The sequence below is a fragment of the Rhopilema esculentum genome, chromosome 8 (assembly GCF_057945365.1).
Source record: "Rhopilema esculentum isolate cy_ngs chromosome 8, ASM5794536v1, whole genome shotgun sequence".
NCBI classification, from domain to species: Eukaryota; Metazoa; Cnidaria; class Scyphozoa; order Rhizostomeae; family Rhizostomatidae; genus Rhopilema; species Rhopilema esculentum.
Window position 1 is genome coordinate 9,898,423 of NC_142822.1, and position 18,399 is coordinate 9,916,821.

The 18,399-nt window shown below is 35.6% G+C and overlaps 2 protein-coding genes across 2 annotated transcripts; both read left to right on the forward strand.

Moving 5' to 3' along the window:
• The first annotated feature begins 532 nt into the window (after positions 1–532).
• On the forward strand, positions 533–4,433 carry LOC135694824 (fucolectin-2). The gene is made up of 2 exons (XM_065213703.2): positions 533–1,428; positions 2,156–4,433. Exons 1-2 carry the CDS (start codon positions 1,161–1,163, stop codon positions 2,578–2,580), a joined length of 693 nt encoding a protein of 230 aa, XP_065069775.2. The 5' UTR covers positions 533–1,160; the 3' UTR covers positions 2,581–4,433.
• Positions 4,434–6,383: 1,950 nt separating this feature from the next.
• On the forward strand, positions 6,384–16,944 carry LOC135694699 (fucolectin-3-like). The gene is made up of 2 exons (XM_065213532.2): positions 6,384–12,375; positions 14,179–16,944. The coding sequence occupies exons 1-2, from the start codon at positions 12,093–12,095 to the stop codon at positions 14,607–14,609; spliced, it is 714 nt and encodes a 237-aa protein (XP_065069604.2). The 5' UTR covers positions 6,384–12,092; the 3' UTR covers positions 14,610–16,944.
• Positions 16,945–18,399: the final 1,455 nt, after the last annotated feature.

Consider the following 18,399-nt stretch of genomic DNA (forward strand, 5'->3'; position numbering starts at 1 on the left):
CATCTTACGACCATGATTGAAAGAAAATGTGACGATGCAGCAATTCTACATCAAATGAAGGGAAATGATGTTTGGCTTTAGACAAGAATAATTCCAAGTTGTGACTCTGAGGTGAGCTCTTAATGCGTTGACATATATAATAATTGTCTGGTTTTAGCTTTAACTGTAAAACCCAGAGCTGCTGAACCCAGAACTGTTCTAAACACCTAAGCGAACACATTTCTGTCATCGATCACGAGGCATTTCACTTCAATACAGAAACATAAACAAAAATATTCATGAAAAAGAATAATATGATTTTGATATATGAAGTGAACAGTCAATGACAAACAATCTAAGACAATACTTCGAAACTAGCAAAATTTTGTTGTAAAATGAAGTAATTTACTATTCTGATTAAAATATTTTCGACGACTTATTTCCGTTCTCTAACTTGCTTACCTTGATCTTCGGAAAACAAATAGCTAGATTTCAATTTGGTAACAGAAAGTCAGCAACAAAAGGTTAGTTTCATTGTGGTGTTTTTACTTATATCATTAAAGTATTAATTAATCTTAACTTTTTTGCTTTTGAAGCATTAGATAAAAGAATATATTCTTTTTATTGAATTTCTTAGTCAATTTTAATGCACCCTACTTAGTCAGGCGTCGTACTTCTCACGAGTCCACTTATTCTTCAATCTTGAATTAAAGCGACGTTTGATTTTGGCCTAGGTATCAAAATCAAAATTTCTTTCAAAATGCCGTTCTTAGATAAGTCAATTTCTCAACTGTATATTTCGAGTGGGACAATGAGAAGATGTTTTATCGTATTCTCGACTGATATATTAATTACGAGGGGATTTTTTGTCATTGCAAAAGCGCTTTGGCAACGGGAAATCTCGATAACAAACATGTTGATTTTAGATTAAGATCATTCAACAGCTCGCTAAACAATGTGCCCTTTAAAAGAAAAACGATTTTAAAAGAAACGGAAAACAGTTTTCAAGTTGCCTTGTTTGACATTTGAGTTATGGTTGCATCTTGAAACAAGATTCTTGAAAAAGCATAGCGCGTTTTCGAGGGAACACCGTACAGAAATATCTTTTTGAGATAAGCTTAGTAACAATTATTTGAAATTGCAATCTGAACGGTGCAACTGAAGTTATTGCAATCAGGCACATGGAGCAATTTTTGTATCTTTTGGTCACTTTCTTAATCTCTGTACAATGTGAGACATACTTTGAGCTGATAAAGGGTGCTGATTTTGCAAATAATGCAGACACTGGGAAAACACTCTTTGGTAAAAAATTTTTTGAATGTGACCGGCACATCGAATGCAAATATGTGGTGAAAATGCTTGGTTCAAAAGATTTGATAATTGTACCTGAAAAGCATGTACTGGATTCGCCTGGACATTTTGCAAAGATTTGGAAGAAGATTGAAATTGGTTGGTTTTTATGCTAAATATAGTACCTCTTAATTTTGTAAGTTGCATCAATCCATCTGGAAGACTTTTTGGGTTCAAAAGATACACCAGAGATCTAAATTCAAATTCAATCATTTAAAGGCTCTCGCGCAACCAACATACTTAGCGGCAGTTGTTTTGAAATTTTTAACCGCGTTTGCTATTTTCATGCAGTACGATATAAGGCCTGTCTTTTGAACCTTCAAGAGCCTAAGTAAGTTAGGAATGTCTTGATCTCATGGAAACTCGTCTAGTACAAAACTTTTACCTTACATGTCAAATCTTCTCCTCATTGGCACTGTGTTGTTTCTCTATATCATTGCACCAAGGGATCATAGATAGCAATACTGGTTACTTGATACATGTCAAAAACAAGAGAAACTATTACAGTGTTCACTCATTCAAAGTCTGTGCGCCAAATCCATGGACTTTGTCCCACAAAAAAAATTTCCTTCCAATAGAGAGCAAAATTTTATTTTGGTTCTAGCTTCCAAGATTGTTGTAGCCTGTCCCTATTCAAAACTAAAGTCAATTAACATTATCAAACCTCTGTCTTCTCTTGGATTCTTCCTTCTTTTGTTGGACAAAGCTTTGCTACAGTCTCTTAGCACCTTTTTCTGAAATTATCGATCAAGATCTGTAAAATGGGTGTAGTAAAAGTAAAAACTCATTTATTATTCTTGGTTGCATCATAAACATTTTCTTGTAGCCAAACAGAACCTTGCTTATGACAAAGATGTGACGATATCAAGTCTTCATGTAAACGAGACAGTTGCGTCTCATGCTGTAGATGGAAACAGGGGTACAGAGTTCTACTCCTGTGCACAGACAGATTATGGAAACCCTTCTTGGCTGCAAGTCGACTTAGGAAACGAAGCAGTTGTCAGATCTGTTATTATAATCAGCATTAAGAATGAATTCAGGACGATGAAAAACTTCAGTGTAAAGGTTGGTAACGATTATGGAACTGGAAGACGAAATTCGACATGTGCTTTAGGATTGAATATCCCTGAAACAACTAACAGTTTGTCAGTTGATTGTCCAGTGAATACTATCGGTCGTTACATCACTGTCAGCGTCGTTGGCCATTTAGAACTTTGTGAGATAGAAGTGTTTGGCAAGTTTCTATACTAAAGAAAAAAATACAGGACCAACTTAAGATCAAATTGTTTTTGCATTGTGATTATAACTATAGCAATGCTCATTAATTGATTTTTTTAATGAAAAGTCATAAGGTTTTAGGTAATATCTGTAATGAACAAAGTTTAACTACCTGCAAAACGGGCTGATTAATTGAGTAGAAGCACCCCTTTTTCTTAAATTTTAAGGATTTGACAAAGATGTTTACCAAGATAAAGGCAAATCATGGCGATGCAGAGAAAGAAATTTGACATTAACATTAACAAAATAAGTTTTAGATTTGACTAAAAGCTAGACATAACAGTACATTGATAGAAGGTTTGCCCATCAGCAAAGACTCGTCTGTTAATCATACAATGCATATAAAATTCATGAAATATAAGACTGAATTTCTAAACAATGACAAAATGGATGTGCTATAGTACCAAGATAATTGCATGTAAAATTTTAGGAAGTCATAGCAATTTGAATGATTGCAGAGAAGAATCTTTCTTTGCTCTAGGAAGTAAGGCATTACATGCTCTTTAGAATGCAAAGCATTTTGCCTGTTTTTATGGCTTTATATAAGATGTGGTGCATAGTGGGGATAATTAGGTATATAATGTATGTAGCTTAAAATACAAATACAAAATACATATCAAATCAATTGTTTTTAAATACAGTCAAGGAAAAGTATCTCCATTCCTAATTAGGTACTTCTATACAGGATGTATTTGTAAATATATTTGAATAATTTTCTTATTTAGCAGAAGAGTCATAGAACAATTCCACTTAAGAATGCTAAACAAAGCTAAACCGACTCAAAATCTTTGATTGGCTAACATATATATACTCTTGAAACACTATTAACCAATCAGAGTTCATAAATTTTAACAACAAACGTTCAAGGCAGCTAGAATTAGGCTCTGTTACAAATTATTTTCGTTTTCATCAACCCTCAGTTGTTGACGATGGCGTGATCAGGTTATCTTATTGCCTTGATATCATAGTTACCTAACTTTAGGGCGCTGGAAATTCAGGTATCTGTATCTGAATACATAGGTGTAGAATTTCAACAGAATCAAAAAAATAAAACAAAATTTTTAATTGAGAGTTAAAAAAAATGAAGATTAACATCGTTTGTAACTTGCATTAACAAATATTGCATGTGTTTAGTATGTATGTATCTATTTATGTACAAGATTGCATTCTTTCCTTACCTTTTCCGAAAAGACAATTACAGCGAGCCTGTACTCACAAAAATACGTTGTGATTTAAGCATTTGACTCTGTGAATCATCGTATTTCCGTTAAAAGTTACAGGCCAAGGAGATAAGTGGGGCTCTTGCACAAAATATCAAAATCAACAAAAGGGACACAGCTTCCCTGAATTCTTTAGGGACTAGGCTAGGGTCCCTACCCTATTAGGAAGCTAGATTGTTGAAGTTGTATAGGGTTGACAGATGTTGTCGAACATGGCTCGCTATGCATGAATGCTAAGACCTATAGCATACTGTTTTGATAGCTAGGTTGAGCAAGTTCTAATATATTTGAAAAATTCTCAAAAAAGTTCTATTTACGGTAGAGTGCACACAGAAAAGACCAGGCCTGTTGGTAGCTATTAAGCTCAAGAGGGGTGTCCAAGTCCCATTGGCAGGCATAGTGGGTGAACCGTCTTTTCTTTGCCAACAAATCCTTAATTTCAACTCAAAAAAATACCCGGACATGGCAAAAAACTCCACGTTTCTGCGATGACGAGTTAGCTCGAAGTTTAATCATGCTACATCTACTGGATGTCACTTTCAAAAACACTCTTTGGCGAAATAGAAGGAATCCATGAAAAATTGGTCAATGAACTTACAACTGTCGGATGGAAGCTTCTGGAACATAGCATAAGATTGAATAAGAGAGTTACAATTGAAATTCTAAAATCAAATGGAAGCCTTTTTAAATGGAACCGCATAATAACAGTAACAAAGGCATGTAGGACAAGGACACAGTTGGGACAAAACATAAAACATGAAAATTAGATAAGATTATTTTTCAAAAATGAGCTTCATTATGAGCCACATAATGACAGGTTATAAATGGTGCCAATTAGACCACAAGATTATTCAAACGATATATTCAATTTAAAGAATTTAAGTCTTTTTTTAAACATGATATTATGAATAAAAGTTATTGAGTTACATGAAAGTTTTTTATGCAAAATTAGTTGTGGTGCTTCTAGGTATGCATGTATATGTTGAAGTGGAGAAAGGAAATGTACAGCAGATTGATAATGTAGTGGCAATAAAAGCACAGGATTTTACAAATGATATATTTAATATGTTTAAAAGTTACATGAAAGATGTTTGATGAAACATTAGTTTTGGTGTTTATATGTATGAAGGTATGTATTTAAATGGAGAAAAGACATGTACATGAGATTGCCGTCAATTATCAAAATATATATGTATGGCTAAGATAAAAACGACAAAATTGCTGATCAAAGGTCACCAAACGATAACCGTAGGTCCGAAGGACATTTTTATCCTGGTTCAGATCGAAAGTACTTAAAAATATTGAGTATTGATTGGTTCCTTTTTTGTCCAATCAATGATTACTAAACCCGTGTGGCGTGGATATGTTTGTGTAATGATAGACGTTATGCCCGAGTGCATGTAATTTTCCTACCTTCCTTTTGTTTGTGATAGCTTATAGATAATGTTTTGTCGAAATGGCGATGCAAGTTGGATTGTATACCCAGTTGTTGGCACCAGCATACGGATTACCCATGTTATTTGTCATCTTTGGTAAAACAATGCACAATTTAAGTAGTCATTTGTTTATTTATGATCTTTATTTTCATTCATGTTCTTCTACAGAATCTTGCTTGTCTGCTTGTTAATTGATGTTTTTCAATTGAATAAACAATCTATTTCTTCAAATGAATAGCCTCAGTATCGATTACATTACAGGTACTTATTTAACTGGCAGATGTCCAAGAGGATTCTTTCAATGCATTTCAATTGAAAACTACTTCGACGATCTTTTTAATGGGACTACATACAAGCAAATTTGAATTCTAAAGCAGATTCCTAGTAAACCAAATCAGCTTGCCTATTATTTAAAGTTGATTCTTGAAAAAACACAGATTTATTCTAAATAGTCTGGCAAAGGTACTTTCCAAGATATCATGCTAGGATATTTCAAAAGGGTAAAGGGACTGGTATCGCGTAGCCTGCGTGCAGACTCTACGGAAGGACTCTACGGGAGCTGGAGAAAGTAAGAGGAACAAAGTATCTCGCATACTAGTATCACGTGACCAGCTCTCAAAACTGGGGAGATGATAATTTATGTATGAAAACAAAAGCTTCTCGTGCTGTCTTTTCAAATCTGTATATCTAACTGTTGGTCACGCATAAGACTTCCATTAATTTATGCATCACATGACAAGACAGGAATTGTTCATTAGTAGTAACCAGCAAACAAAGTAAATATTCGCTTTGAACTATGAAACAAGGTGGTTGAAATGCAGACAATACGATGGAAGTCAACGGACTTGAGCAACTTATTTATATGATCGCCATTTTCTTTATTCCAGTTCAAGGTGCAACATACTTTGAACTTATAAAGGATTCTGAAATTCCAAGCAATGCAAATACTGACAATCCATTTGTGAATAAAAGATTTTTCCATTGTGACAGAGATATCGAGTGCAAATATGTGGTAAAAAGCCATGGATCAAATGAACTGAAGATTGTATCTGAGGAGAATGTACTGTTGTCACCTGAAAATTTTGCAAAGATATGGAAGAAGTTTCAAATAGGTAGGTTCTTTTCAGCAAAACCAAATTGCTCGTAATTTGGTAATTTTTCAATGAACTTTAACAAGCCATTCCCGTGGAAGATCATTCGAGTTGAAAAGATCACGAAAAATTCGAAAAAATTTCATACTCTTTTTGGTTAACTTAATGCTAATTTTGGTAGCCCTTTACTGCAGAGAACGTACCTAATCTTGCTTACTGAATATAATGTAAATATATCGAGTTTGATGAAAAACATTGCAGGTGCAACTTTTCCATTAGAAGTAGACGAGAAGACTAATTTATATTTCGGTGTATTGACTAAGCATGGAAAGCATGCCTGACTTTAAATCGATTAATGAAAAGAAACAGTTCTACATGCAAAACCAGCGTTATTGGTGCTTTGGTGTTGGTGTTTTGGGCCGTGGCAGATGCAACCAGATGAAAAAAGGGACAGGGCGATCCCCTACACGCCACGATGGTAGCTATTTCAAGTCAGTCTGCACTGTGTCCGAAAAGATGCTTCCTGCCGCGATGTATAGCTCACGGTTAAAGCCAACTTTCTGATAAGGGCATAAACTACACAAAGAGCATTGAAAATAGAGGGCTTTACTAACTTTGCTTTAATTGCACGTAATTGGCATAAATCCTTGTCCAAAGTTCGGACATAAAAGCATGATACCAAACTCTAGTGGTCGTATTAGCATTATTTACAGTGGCATGTCGTCTGGTCGCACTTACCTTGTGGACGAGTGATAAATTTTCTGGGCGTTCGATAATGCAAAGAACCATATTGATATAAATTTGAGATATGACTAGGGCAACTTGAATTGGGTCTCTACCCTGCTAAATAAAAAAAACGCATCGTTACTGCCTTCTAGAAGATTAACTGCGCAACAATGAAATCAGTAATCAGCTGTCTTTTAGGTATTTCTCCGACGCCTCTCTTCATCTCTGGCCTGTGATTAAAGTCATTGCAAGTCGTATGTTATCAAAGATTAGTCAAGTACATGCTAGCTTGATGTTATCAAAATTGATAGCTGTAGAGGCACTGAATAAACAGTTTTACGTAATGAATTGTAGCAAAAATATAATTGTTTGCAGTCTACTTTGAATTAGCAATTGCGTCAGTTAATATCGATATAATTTTCCACATTTAGTTTAACTAGTCATAAATTGTCTGGCTTTGGCTCTTAAATCTTTTCTGAAAGGCTTGAGTTTGTGTGAGAGAAGCATCAGTGAACAGGGTAATAGGAACTTGGTAGTTGATGATCAAGACAACTAAAGTGTTATTGAAGCTGCCATCAGAACTGCAAGATGAAAGTTGCTGTTATTAATATCATTGTCTGCATCGCTATGATCTTATCTGACTTCGCTTCAACTTGTATAAACTTTGAGTTGATAAAGAATACTGACTCTTCAATACATACAGAATGGAAAAGTCCTTTGCTTGATAAGATGTTTTTTCAGTGCGATGGAGAAAATGACTTCAAATATTCGTTTGAAGTATTTGGATCTGAATAATTCAAGATACTGCGTAAGGGATATCAATTCAAATCACACAAAAATTTTGCTGTTATCTGGAAAAAGATTCAAGTTGGTCAGTTACTCATTTTTGGCTTTTAATATTTTTTATGTCTGCTAACATTTTAATCAATGAAGCTCTTGCCGCTTATATTACAATGATTGTTGCAACTGAAAAAGATTTCTAGCATCGGTATTCCATATTCGATTCTACTAGTTATAACGCCAAAGGTGCTATGGTCCCAACGGAACATGCTTTTTTCAGTAGCCCTGACTTAGTTGAAGTCCTGGAGTTTCAAGCAAGCTGTGGTCTTATTGTATTGCTGACCCTTTAGCCAGACAGGAACCTTAAAGAAACAATATTGGCTGCTGTTTTTTGGAAATTTGAGGGTCCATCAAATTTGAGAAACGAATTATAGATCTAAACGAAAGAGGTTACAAAATATTTCGTTACGAAATGAAAAATCACTGAAAAACAAATTTGTCCTTTGTCCCAGCTTGCAGAGAATGGCTTTATACGAAAAATTCTGCAAAAGAAATTGATTTTTTGGCAATCAAATCCTTGCAAAATGGACAATTCACGAGGAACATTACTCTTTCGCTCGTTGTCAGCAATCACAGGAAAGACAAAGAGCAGCTTGTGCGTGAAGATGATTATGCATTTCCGCATTAATAGTTTTTCCATAACCTTAACGTGGTCATATTTCCAGCATAGAGTATTACAGTATCATGAATAACCTAACAATGATCGCTAAAGCTTTTTTGGCCTCAAACATTCTATCCCAAAGGTTCCCATCCTCAGAATTAACCTTTCCAGCTCTGTATTCCTGGTACCTTCACAATATCCAGCTAGTCTTTTCAGTTTACCGTGGTTCCTTTTACCACTATGCGTTTGCTTTTTGTATTAACTTCAGAATGTGTCATCTACATGTCAAGCTCCAAATGACATTGTCTCATTGCTTGATCAATAGCATGATTTGGATTAACAGAGCTATTGTTCTTAATTTTTATAATTTTAATAATAAGTGTTCTTAAAACTTCTATTTGAAATTTGCAAAGCAATCAATATGCGGTACAGAATTAAATATTTCATCGAAGAAAGGTGACTTTTAGTACGTACTAAAGCAATTTCTTGGATACACTCCAGAGTATAATTATTTTGATAAATGCTCGGAGGTTTTGCACCCAATAAGGTAAGACAAAGAACTTAACGATGTGTTAAAATGCTTACTCTTTATTTTTAAGGCATGCTCGTGGGGATAACAAGGATGTTTTTTTCCAACTAATGATACGAAATAGTTACGGTTATTCGTAAAAGTTAATCTTTATTATAGAATTGTCGATTTACTTACATGAGCCCTTGAATTCTGAAGATTTTTCAAGAATTCCCAGTTTTTTGAACAGAGTTTTGATAAATTCTAGTTTAGTTTAAGACATATAAAACTTAAGCGATTGTTTTTACTGTCCTAGATTACATTCATAATCTTGCCTTGGGGAAAGCAGTGAGCATGACGGCCATTTTCAGAAACGCAACAGTTGCATCGAATGCTGTAGACGGAAACAGGGGCACAGAGTTCAATTCCTGTGCACAGTCCGTTATGGGCAACCCTTCTTGGCTGCAAGTTGACATGGGTAAAAATGCAGTTGTCAAATCTGTCCATGTAATAAGCTTAGAAGCTCTCGGCAGAACTATGAAGCAATTCAATATAAAAGTTGGCCAAAGCACTGAAAATGGAGGACAAGGCAATTCTGCTTGTGGAACAGGAATAACCATTCCTAATTCAGACAATAACATAACTGTACAGTGTCCGGAAAGCACAGTCGGACGTTACGTGTCGATCACTGTAAACGGGTTCATTGAAGTTTGCGAGATTGAAGCGCTTGGATATTTTATATCCTGAAGATAACAGGGCAAAAGTAAAGTAAAAAATTCAAGTCTTTACTAAAGAATCGAATCAAAAAAGAAGCCTTCTTTGCAAGGAGCCTTGTAACTATTACTTGAGCTTGTACAAAGTTATCTTAGCCGCTGTCATATATTATTTGGCTAAATGTACCTAGGCCTTTCTGAACACTAACCTGATGTTATTAGCCCTTTGCCTGTTGTCAAGCTCGTGCCTTAAAGTGTCTTTACGTCACACGTGTGAAAAGTTTTCACTATTTGTTGATCTCTCCCTCCATCCTTCTGCTTTGTAAACTTTTTTCTAGCCCTCCATTCCCTCGTGACCAGGCTTCTCAGAATCAGAGAGCATCAATTGTCAGCCATGAATGTGCAATTTTTAGCTTTCCACACCACCTTACGGTTTAAGATATTTGCTTCTCACACTACACATATTCCATTTGACCAAAACATAGTAACTTCTTGTGACCATATGTAAATGATCATAATGAAATAAACTAGGGATAAGTGGTGTGAAAGATTTCAGCTCAAAATTAATGCAATTGAAGAAGTTCAAATTCGTTTCAAAAATATTGAAAATTACTATTCTTTAACAATTTGTTTGTTGTGAGAACTTTGACACATCAATGGTGCACTGTGTTGTTAATGATACATCTATTGCGGGACATTCTCAAAAACAATTTTTGACGAAAAAGAGAGAATCCATGAAAAATTGGTCAATGCGAGATCGCACTTACAACTGTCGGGTAGAAGCTTGTGAAGCATAGCATAAAAGGGAATAGGGAATTTGCAAACGAAATTCCAAGACCAAAATGGAAGGTTTTTTAAATGGAACCGCATGACAACAGTAGCAAGGGCATGTAAAACTAAGGAGACACATTCAGGATAAAACAGAAATCGTGTAAATTGAATAAGTTTATTTTTCAAAAATGAGCTGCAATATGAACCGCAAGATGTCAGATAATATACGATCTATATGCACGTGATAGAGCACATGATTATACAAATGATAAATTCAATTCAAGGAATTTAAGACTTTTTCTTAAGCAATTTTAGTGAATGTTTGAAAGATACCTGAAATTTCTTTTCTGCAATATTAGTTCTGTGTGCATACGTATGCAAGTATATGTAGAAGTGGACAAAGACCATCTACATATATGTATGTGTGCTTAAAAAATAGAACGTCAAGATCGCTGAGCAAAGGTCGTCAGATGATAAACGTTGGTCGAGAAGACGTTTTTATTCAGGTTCAGTTCGAAATTAAATGAAAGAAAATGAGTACTGATTGGTTCCTTTTTTGTCCAATCAACGATCACTTAACCCGTTTGTCGTGGATATGTTTTTTTATAGTATTGGACGTTCTGCCAGAGTGCATGTAATTTTCCTACCATCCTTTTGTTTGTGATTCCTTGTAGATATTATATTGTCATATTGGGGATGCAAGTTAGATTTTTTTTATATTGATTCCTGGAGATGCACTTGAATAGAATTTTGATTGAAGCAGGTTTTTTCATTTATTCGAGCAATTAACAAAAATCTATTTTGGATCCGAGTTCTTTTCCAGAATCTTGGCTGTCTGTTTGTTAATTGATGTTTTCAATTAACTAAACAATCTAATTCTTTAAATGTATTGCCCTGCGTATCAATTACATTACAGATATTTATTTAACTGGCAGATGTCGAAGTGGGATTTTTCAGCGAATTTCAATTGAAAACTACTTCGACGATCTTTTCAATGAGACCACATACAAGCAAAATTTGAAATTTTAAACATATTCCCAATAAACAAAGTCAGCTTGCCTATATTCTAAAGGAGATTCGTGAAGAATATAGATTTCGGTAAAACAGTCTGACAGAAAGAATTTTTAAGGTACCATGTGAGGATATTTCAAAAGGGCAATCTAGCTGATATCACTTGACAAACTCCCGAAAACCGGGGATATGATAATTTATGCATGAAAACAGAAAGCTTCTTAAGCTGTCTCTTCAAATCTTTATATCAATAAATAATAGTAAAATTTTTCAATTAGCCCCCTTAATTGACCTTTCTACGATGAAAACATGAATGTTGTTTGAGCTTTTGTGGGATTCAGCGACAAGGCAGTCCAGGACAAAGCAATCATTCCATCGACCAGCATAGGTGCTAGTCTTGGTCGATGCCTTAATGGCAATGTTCTGTTACTATGGTCAGACATGAGACATCTAATTAATTATGCATCACATGACGAGACAGGAACAGCTTATTGGTAGTAAACACTAAACAGCAAGTCAATATTTGCTTTCAACTGTGAAACAAGGTGGGTGCAATTCTGATAATACGATGGAAGTTGACAGCATTCCTCAATCCATTTGTATTTTCATTATTATTCTTATGCCTGTTCAAAGTGCAACATACTTTGAACTTATAAAGGATTCTGAAATTCCAAGCAATGCAAATACTGGCAATCCTCTTGTGAATAAAAGATTTTTCGAATGTGACCGCAATATCCTTTGCAAATATGTGGTAAAAAGCCATGGATCAAACGAACTGAAGATTGTATCTGAAGAGAATGTACTGTTGTCACCTGGAAACTTTGCAAAGATATGGAAGAAGTTTCAAATAGGTAGGTTATTTTTCTGCAAAATCAAATACCTTGTAATTTGATAGATTTTATTAATAAACTGTAACTAGCTTTTCTTATGGAAGATCGCTCGAGTTGTAGAGATCGCGATATTGGGAAAAACTTGGAATATTTTGGGAAATATCCCATCTTTTGGTAAACTTAATGCTACTTTTTGCACTTTATTGCAGAGAACATACCTAATCTTGCTTACTGAATCTAATGTATATACATCGAGTTTGAAGAAAAACACTGCAGGTGCAACTCTCCCGCTAGAAGTAGACGGGATGACCGACTCTTATGTTCGTGCATTGAAATACAAAGCATGGAAAGCCTGCTTGACTTCGTATCGATATATAAAACAAAACGGTCGCCGGGGTTATTTTATGGTCAGTGTCCGAAAAGAGATTGTCTACCGTTGGGTAACGCTCACTGTTTGAACCACAATTCCGATAAGGGCATTAACTGAAAAGAACATTGAGAAAGGGGGCATTACAAATTTAGCTCAAATTACACGAAATTGCCATAAAAGCTTGCTCAAAGCTAGGACAAAAAGAATGTTATCAAACTCTAGTGATCGTAATAGCATTGAATAATCACCATATATAGTGGCATGGCGTTTGGTTGACTTAAATTTGTGGCACGCCTATTTCATCAACACAAAATAAAAGAATGCCTTTAACGGTTTTACTGTTGTTTTATTATTTTTAAAGACTATAAATCCAATCTGTAACATAATAGAAGTATGACCAACTTTCTGGGCTTTCAAGAATGCAAAGCACGAAATCGATGTTAATTTGAAATATGAATGAGGCGACTTAAAATTGCGTCTCTATGCTGCTAGATAAAAAAACGCATCGTTAGTGCCTTCAAAAAGATTGAAGGTGCAAAAATGAAGTCAGTATACAGGTGTCTTTTGGGTAGTTCTCCAATGCCTATCATTATCTCTGGCTTGTAATTTAAGTCATTGCAAGTTATATGCTGCCGAAGATTAGTCAAGTACATGATACCTTGATTGTTCTTGAAATTTCTATTCGAAAACTGCAGGCAATCATTCGGCATTACCGAATTTACCGAATTAATTTTTTACTACTTACTAAAGCTATTTATTGGATACAATTCAATTTATAATTCTTTTGATCAATACCGGGACGAAAACAAGTGGCTAACTTTGGGGGGACGTAGAATAAAATTCCAACTTTACCTGGAAAATTTTTCGTTCGACCTGCATATTTTTTAAGACTTCTCAATTCTCAAAAGCTCTATCCAAGATAGCAATTTACCATAAAGAGTTAAGGATGGTTACAATTAAAATTGGGAGCTTAGCATACACTCGTTTTCTGAAAAAAGGTTTGAGAATTTATTCAACTCAACCCCTTTCAAAAAAAAGCAAACAGTGCAATTTGAGATCCAGTTTGAGATCCATTAAAAGTCCAAGCTAATCATTAAGTTTTTCAACTGCAATTGGGATTTTCAAACATTTGGGGGGGGGGGTAACACACCCTTGCCCCTGCTATTTACTTCCCTGGATCAATCCTCCGACGTTTTATACCCGAGAGGATTAAACGAAAAGCTTTACTTTGCATAAAATAGGAACATTCTCAAAGAGCTTTTAAAGGCCTTTTTATATGCTCTTTTGGCTAATACTGTTATTCGTAAAAGTTCATTTTTGTTACAGAATTGTCAATTTTCTGACATTGATAGAAAGAAGTTCAAAATAAGAAGAAGTCAGAGCCTTTTGGACAGAGTTTTGATCAATTCTACTTCTCGAGATAATAACTTAACCAATCGTTGTTACTTTTCTAGGTGACATGCAAAATCTTGCTTTGGAGAAAGCTGTGCGCATGGCAGCCATTTTCGATAACACAACAGTTGCATCGAATGCTGTAGATGGAAATAGGAGTACAGACTTCTTTTCCTGTGCACAGACAGTTACGGGTAGCCCTGCTTGGCTGCAAGTTGATTTGGGAAAGAAAGCAGTTGTCAAATCTGTCCATGTAATAAGCTTAGAAGTTCCCATTAGATCTATGAGCCAATTCAATATAAAAGTTGGCCAAAGCACTGAAAATGGAGGACAAGGCGATTCTGCATATGGAACAGGAATAACCATTCCTGATTCAGACAATGGCATAACTGTACAGTGCCCGGAAAACACAGTCGGTCGTTACGTGTCGATTACTGTAAACGGTTACATTGAAGTTTGCGAGATTGAGGTGTTTGGATATTTCATATCCTGATGGAAATAGGGCAATTTTAAAGCAAGAGATTCAAGTCTTTCTCAAGGAGCGATAACTTAATCAATGAGAAAGCCTCCTTTGCAAGGAGCCTTGATACTATGACTCAAGCCTGTACAATGCTTACTTAGCAGTTGTAAATAATGTCCACTTATTCTTTGGCTAAATGTACCTAGGCCTTTCTGAACCCTTAACCTGATGTTAATAGCCCTTTGCCGGTAGTCAAGCTCGACCCTTAACGTGTCTTTACATTACAGGGGTGCACATTTTTCACTATGTATTAATTTCTCTCTTCACCTTTTTGCTTTGTAAACTTTTTCTAGCCCTCTATTCACTCAGGACTTAAAGTCTAAGTACAATAAGTACAAGAGAACATCAATTGTCAACAATTAATGCACAACGTTCAGCTATTCCACCACCTAACTGCTTATGACAATACCTCTTCATACTAGATAGACGAAAAACTACAAGCCTGCAAATATGCTCTTGGGGTCAAATCTTCAACGACCTCAGATGCAATTTACGCGGAATTAGGCAGAATTAATATATTAGCTATGAAGCATATTGCCTCGATTAAATTTGACTTCAGATCATGTAATTTAAGTCTGGAACGCTACGCAAAACTTGCTTTCCTTATGTTATCAGATGATGCTTTGACTGGTGTTAAAACCTGGGTTTCAGATACCAAGGAACTGATCACATTATACAACATTTATGTCTCAGATAGGGTACCTGCTATTCAATCTAAGGTAATGCTTCTCTTCACTTCAAGCCCCATGAAAAAAATCAAAGGCCACATCATTAACGAAAAGAAGCTATGGACCTATGCTCTATTCAAGACTACTTTTAAGTTTGAAAAGTATCTTAATATTATTCCAGATATTAAGACAAGAAGCATGTTTTGCAGATTAAGACTTGGTTCTCAGAACCTGCATTTTTATTCAGGCAGATATGGCAACAAGCCTACTCCTAAGGATGAAAGAATCTGCAGATATTGGGATTCAATCTTCATCCACGCTATTGAAGACCAACTTCATTTTGTAATGGTCTGCCCCCTTTACTCTGAAGAGAGGAATAAAATGTTGATGAAAATTGAAGATTTTTATCAGACCTTACGAAAAAAAAATGCTGATCAGCTTGCTGATATATATTTAAGCTGTTATAATTTTTGTAGCCATTTGTTGTAATATTTTAGAAGTAGCAATCTTAATTAATCATTTAAAATTACGACGTTTTGTTTTGTTGTAGTAGATTAAGGGCCATTTCGGCCTATAAATCTATTATTCAAACAATCTTTTGGTGGTACAAAACTTGAAAATGGCTTTGAAAAAAGCAAACATTTAGTAAACTAAAGCTTTTCGTCTGACACTCTTCAGAGTTTAAAACGTCAGAACGAAGACCGAAAACTCTACGCTAGGAAATATATATACCCAGTTGTGGGTCGAAATAGGCCAATCAGAAACACGAGCACATGACTGTTGAGGTCAGAGGCGGACTGGCAGCAAATCTCTCGGGTTGCTATATACAGAAATGATATGTACCTGGAAACCTACCCTGGGTACCAGACTCACTATATAAATGATAATTTTTATCATTTTGAAATGTTCATCTGCTATATTTGTTGGTGTGTAGCCCCTTTGTTCTAACATTAAATACTTTAAGACGAAAATGCAAAGAAAAGGAACAAACTCAATGCTGTTGTGCACAGTTGATACTTACAAAAATGCAAAAGAAGACATATATGCAGTGCGAGCGAAGCGAGCAGAAAAATTTTTCGGCCACGCCCTTTAAATTTGAAAATTTTTTCGGCCACGCCGTTAACCTCGTTTTACAAAATTTTAGGCATACTTTGTTGCGTTTCGTTAAAATTCAGTTCTTAATCTGGAATTCCTTGCTTTAAGACGACCCCTAGACCTCGAGGCCCAGGGGCAGTTTGCCCCTCCTTGTCCCCCTCTCGGAAGCCCTGTTCATATTCCCTGTTCATGAAAATGTTGACCTCCTCTAATTTTAAACTGTGAACTTGAATATACATGTAAGTGAGGCATTTTCTCACCAAAGATTTTGTTCATATAAGATATTTTCCTCGGTTTTACAAACTCACTCGAAAGGGGGCCACCGAGAAATTTCCCTGTGTCCCGCCTAGCTACAACGCCCCTGGTAAGCAATACTGAAATGTTTTCTTTCTAAGGATTTTATCTTCATTTCTGTCACTTGTATTCTCTTGAACATAGATATCTTTGAAATTAACAGAGTTATTTTCTTGAATGTATCTACGGAGGGCCCGGTTATTATGAAGTTGAGAAGGCCCGGGTTGCGATCGCAACCTAGCATCCCTGCCAGTCCGTCACTGGTTGAGGTTGACCAATCAGTGCCGCTTGCCTAATGAAAATGTTACCAATGGAGTCCTAAGGTGAAAACGAACTCCTTTTGTCTACACAGTAGCGGTTTTTTCGTGCTTATGTAGATAGATTCCAAAACTGCTAGGAGGAAAGACGATCGGGCTTTACCAATAATCCGAAACATGTCGCCATGATAGTTTTTTGCACAATTTGGGTTTTCTAGCAAATGCTGCCCGATAGGAGAATCGCAGGTTTTAGTTGTAGTTTTGGATTTGCAAGACCGAGGTGGCTGTTCTCTTTGGGGACGAGTTTTGTTTCTAATACTAGGCGGAACATGTTGTTTTATTCAATCCTCCAATCTTTGGGTAGTGCGTCCTATGTAGCCAGAATCACACTGGCACGTAAATTCATATACAACGGAACTTTTTTATGTGGCAGTCACATTGCGGGACATTCTCAAAAACACTTTTTGACGAAAAAGAGAGAATCCATGAAAAATTGGTCAATGTGAGATCGCAACGAAACTTTTTTGCGTTTGCAGTCAACCCACGTGTTGTTTATAGTACGAAAAAGGCCCTTCCGTCCATTCAAAAGGACTGCGTTCCTGCCACACAAAAAAGTTTCGTTGCGATCTCACATTGACCAATTTTTCATGGATTCTCTCTTTTTCGTCAAAATGTGTTTTTGAGAATGTCCCGCAATAGATGTATCATTCAGAACACAATGCACCATTGACTTGTCGAAGATCTTATTTTTAACAAAAATTTTAAGACCCTTCACTTGTTTAGTAGATTAAATTTCGAGCTGAAATCTTTCACAACACTTATTTCTTGTTTATTACACTTTAATCCGTTGGCTACAGTCACGCAAATGCACTTTTTTGGTAATATGGGATGTATCTTTTCTTATATAATAATAGATTTGAAAATGGCTTTGAAAAAAGCAAACATTTAGTTAACTAAAGCTTTTCGTCTGAATTTCCATTGCGCCCACCCAAATTGCCACTGAACCAGATTCACTAATCCCTCAAAGGTGCCGTCCTCCTTCCCCAGAGCACATTACAATAGCCAAACAACCACTTCACACACCAACTGCAGTGCGCTCGAATTTCCAAGCGGAAATCGAATTCTCTTTGTCAAACTTGAAAAAGTTTTCTCGATTATCCACTTTCACAAAGATAATGAGTTTTATGTCAGAAATCAGTGCGTTCAGGGCCATAGTATAAGATGGAATAAGAAATAAGCAATCGAAATTCTCAAGATCAAAAGAAACCCCTTTAAATGGAAACGCTTCAAAACAGTAACAAGGGCATGGACAGATTCAGGAGAAACATAAAACTTGTAAATAAGATAAGATTATTTTTCAAAACTGAGCCTCAATATGAACCGCAAGATAACAAGTTTTAAATGGTGTTCATAAGGTTACACGATCTTACAAATGATATGCTCCATTTA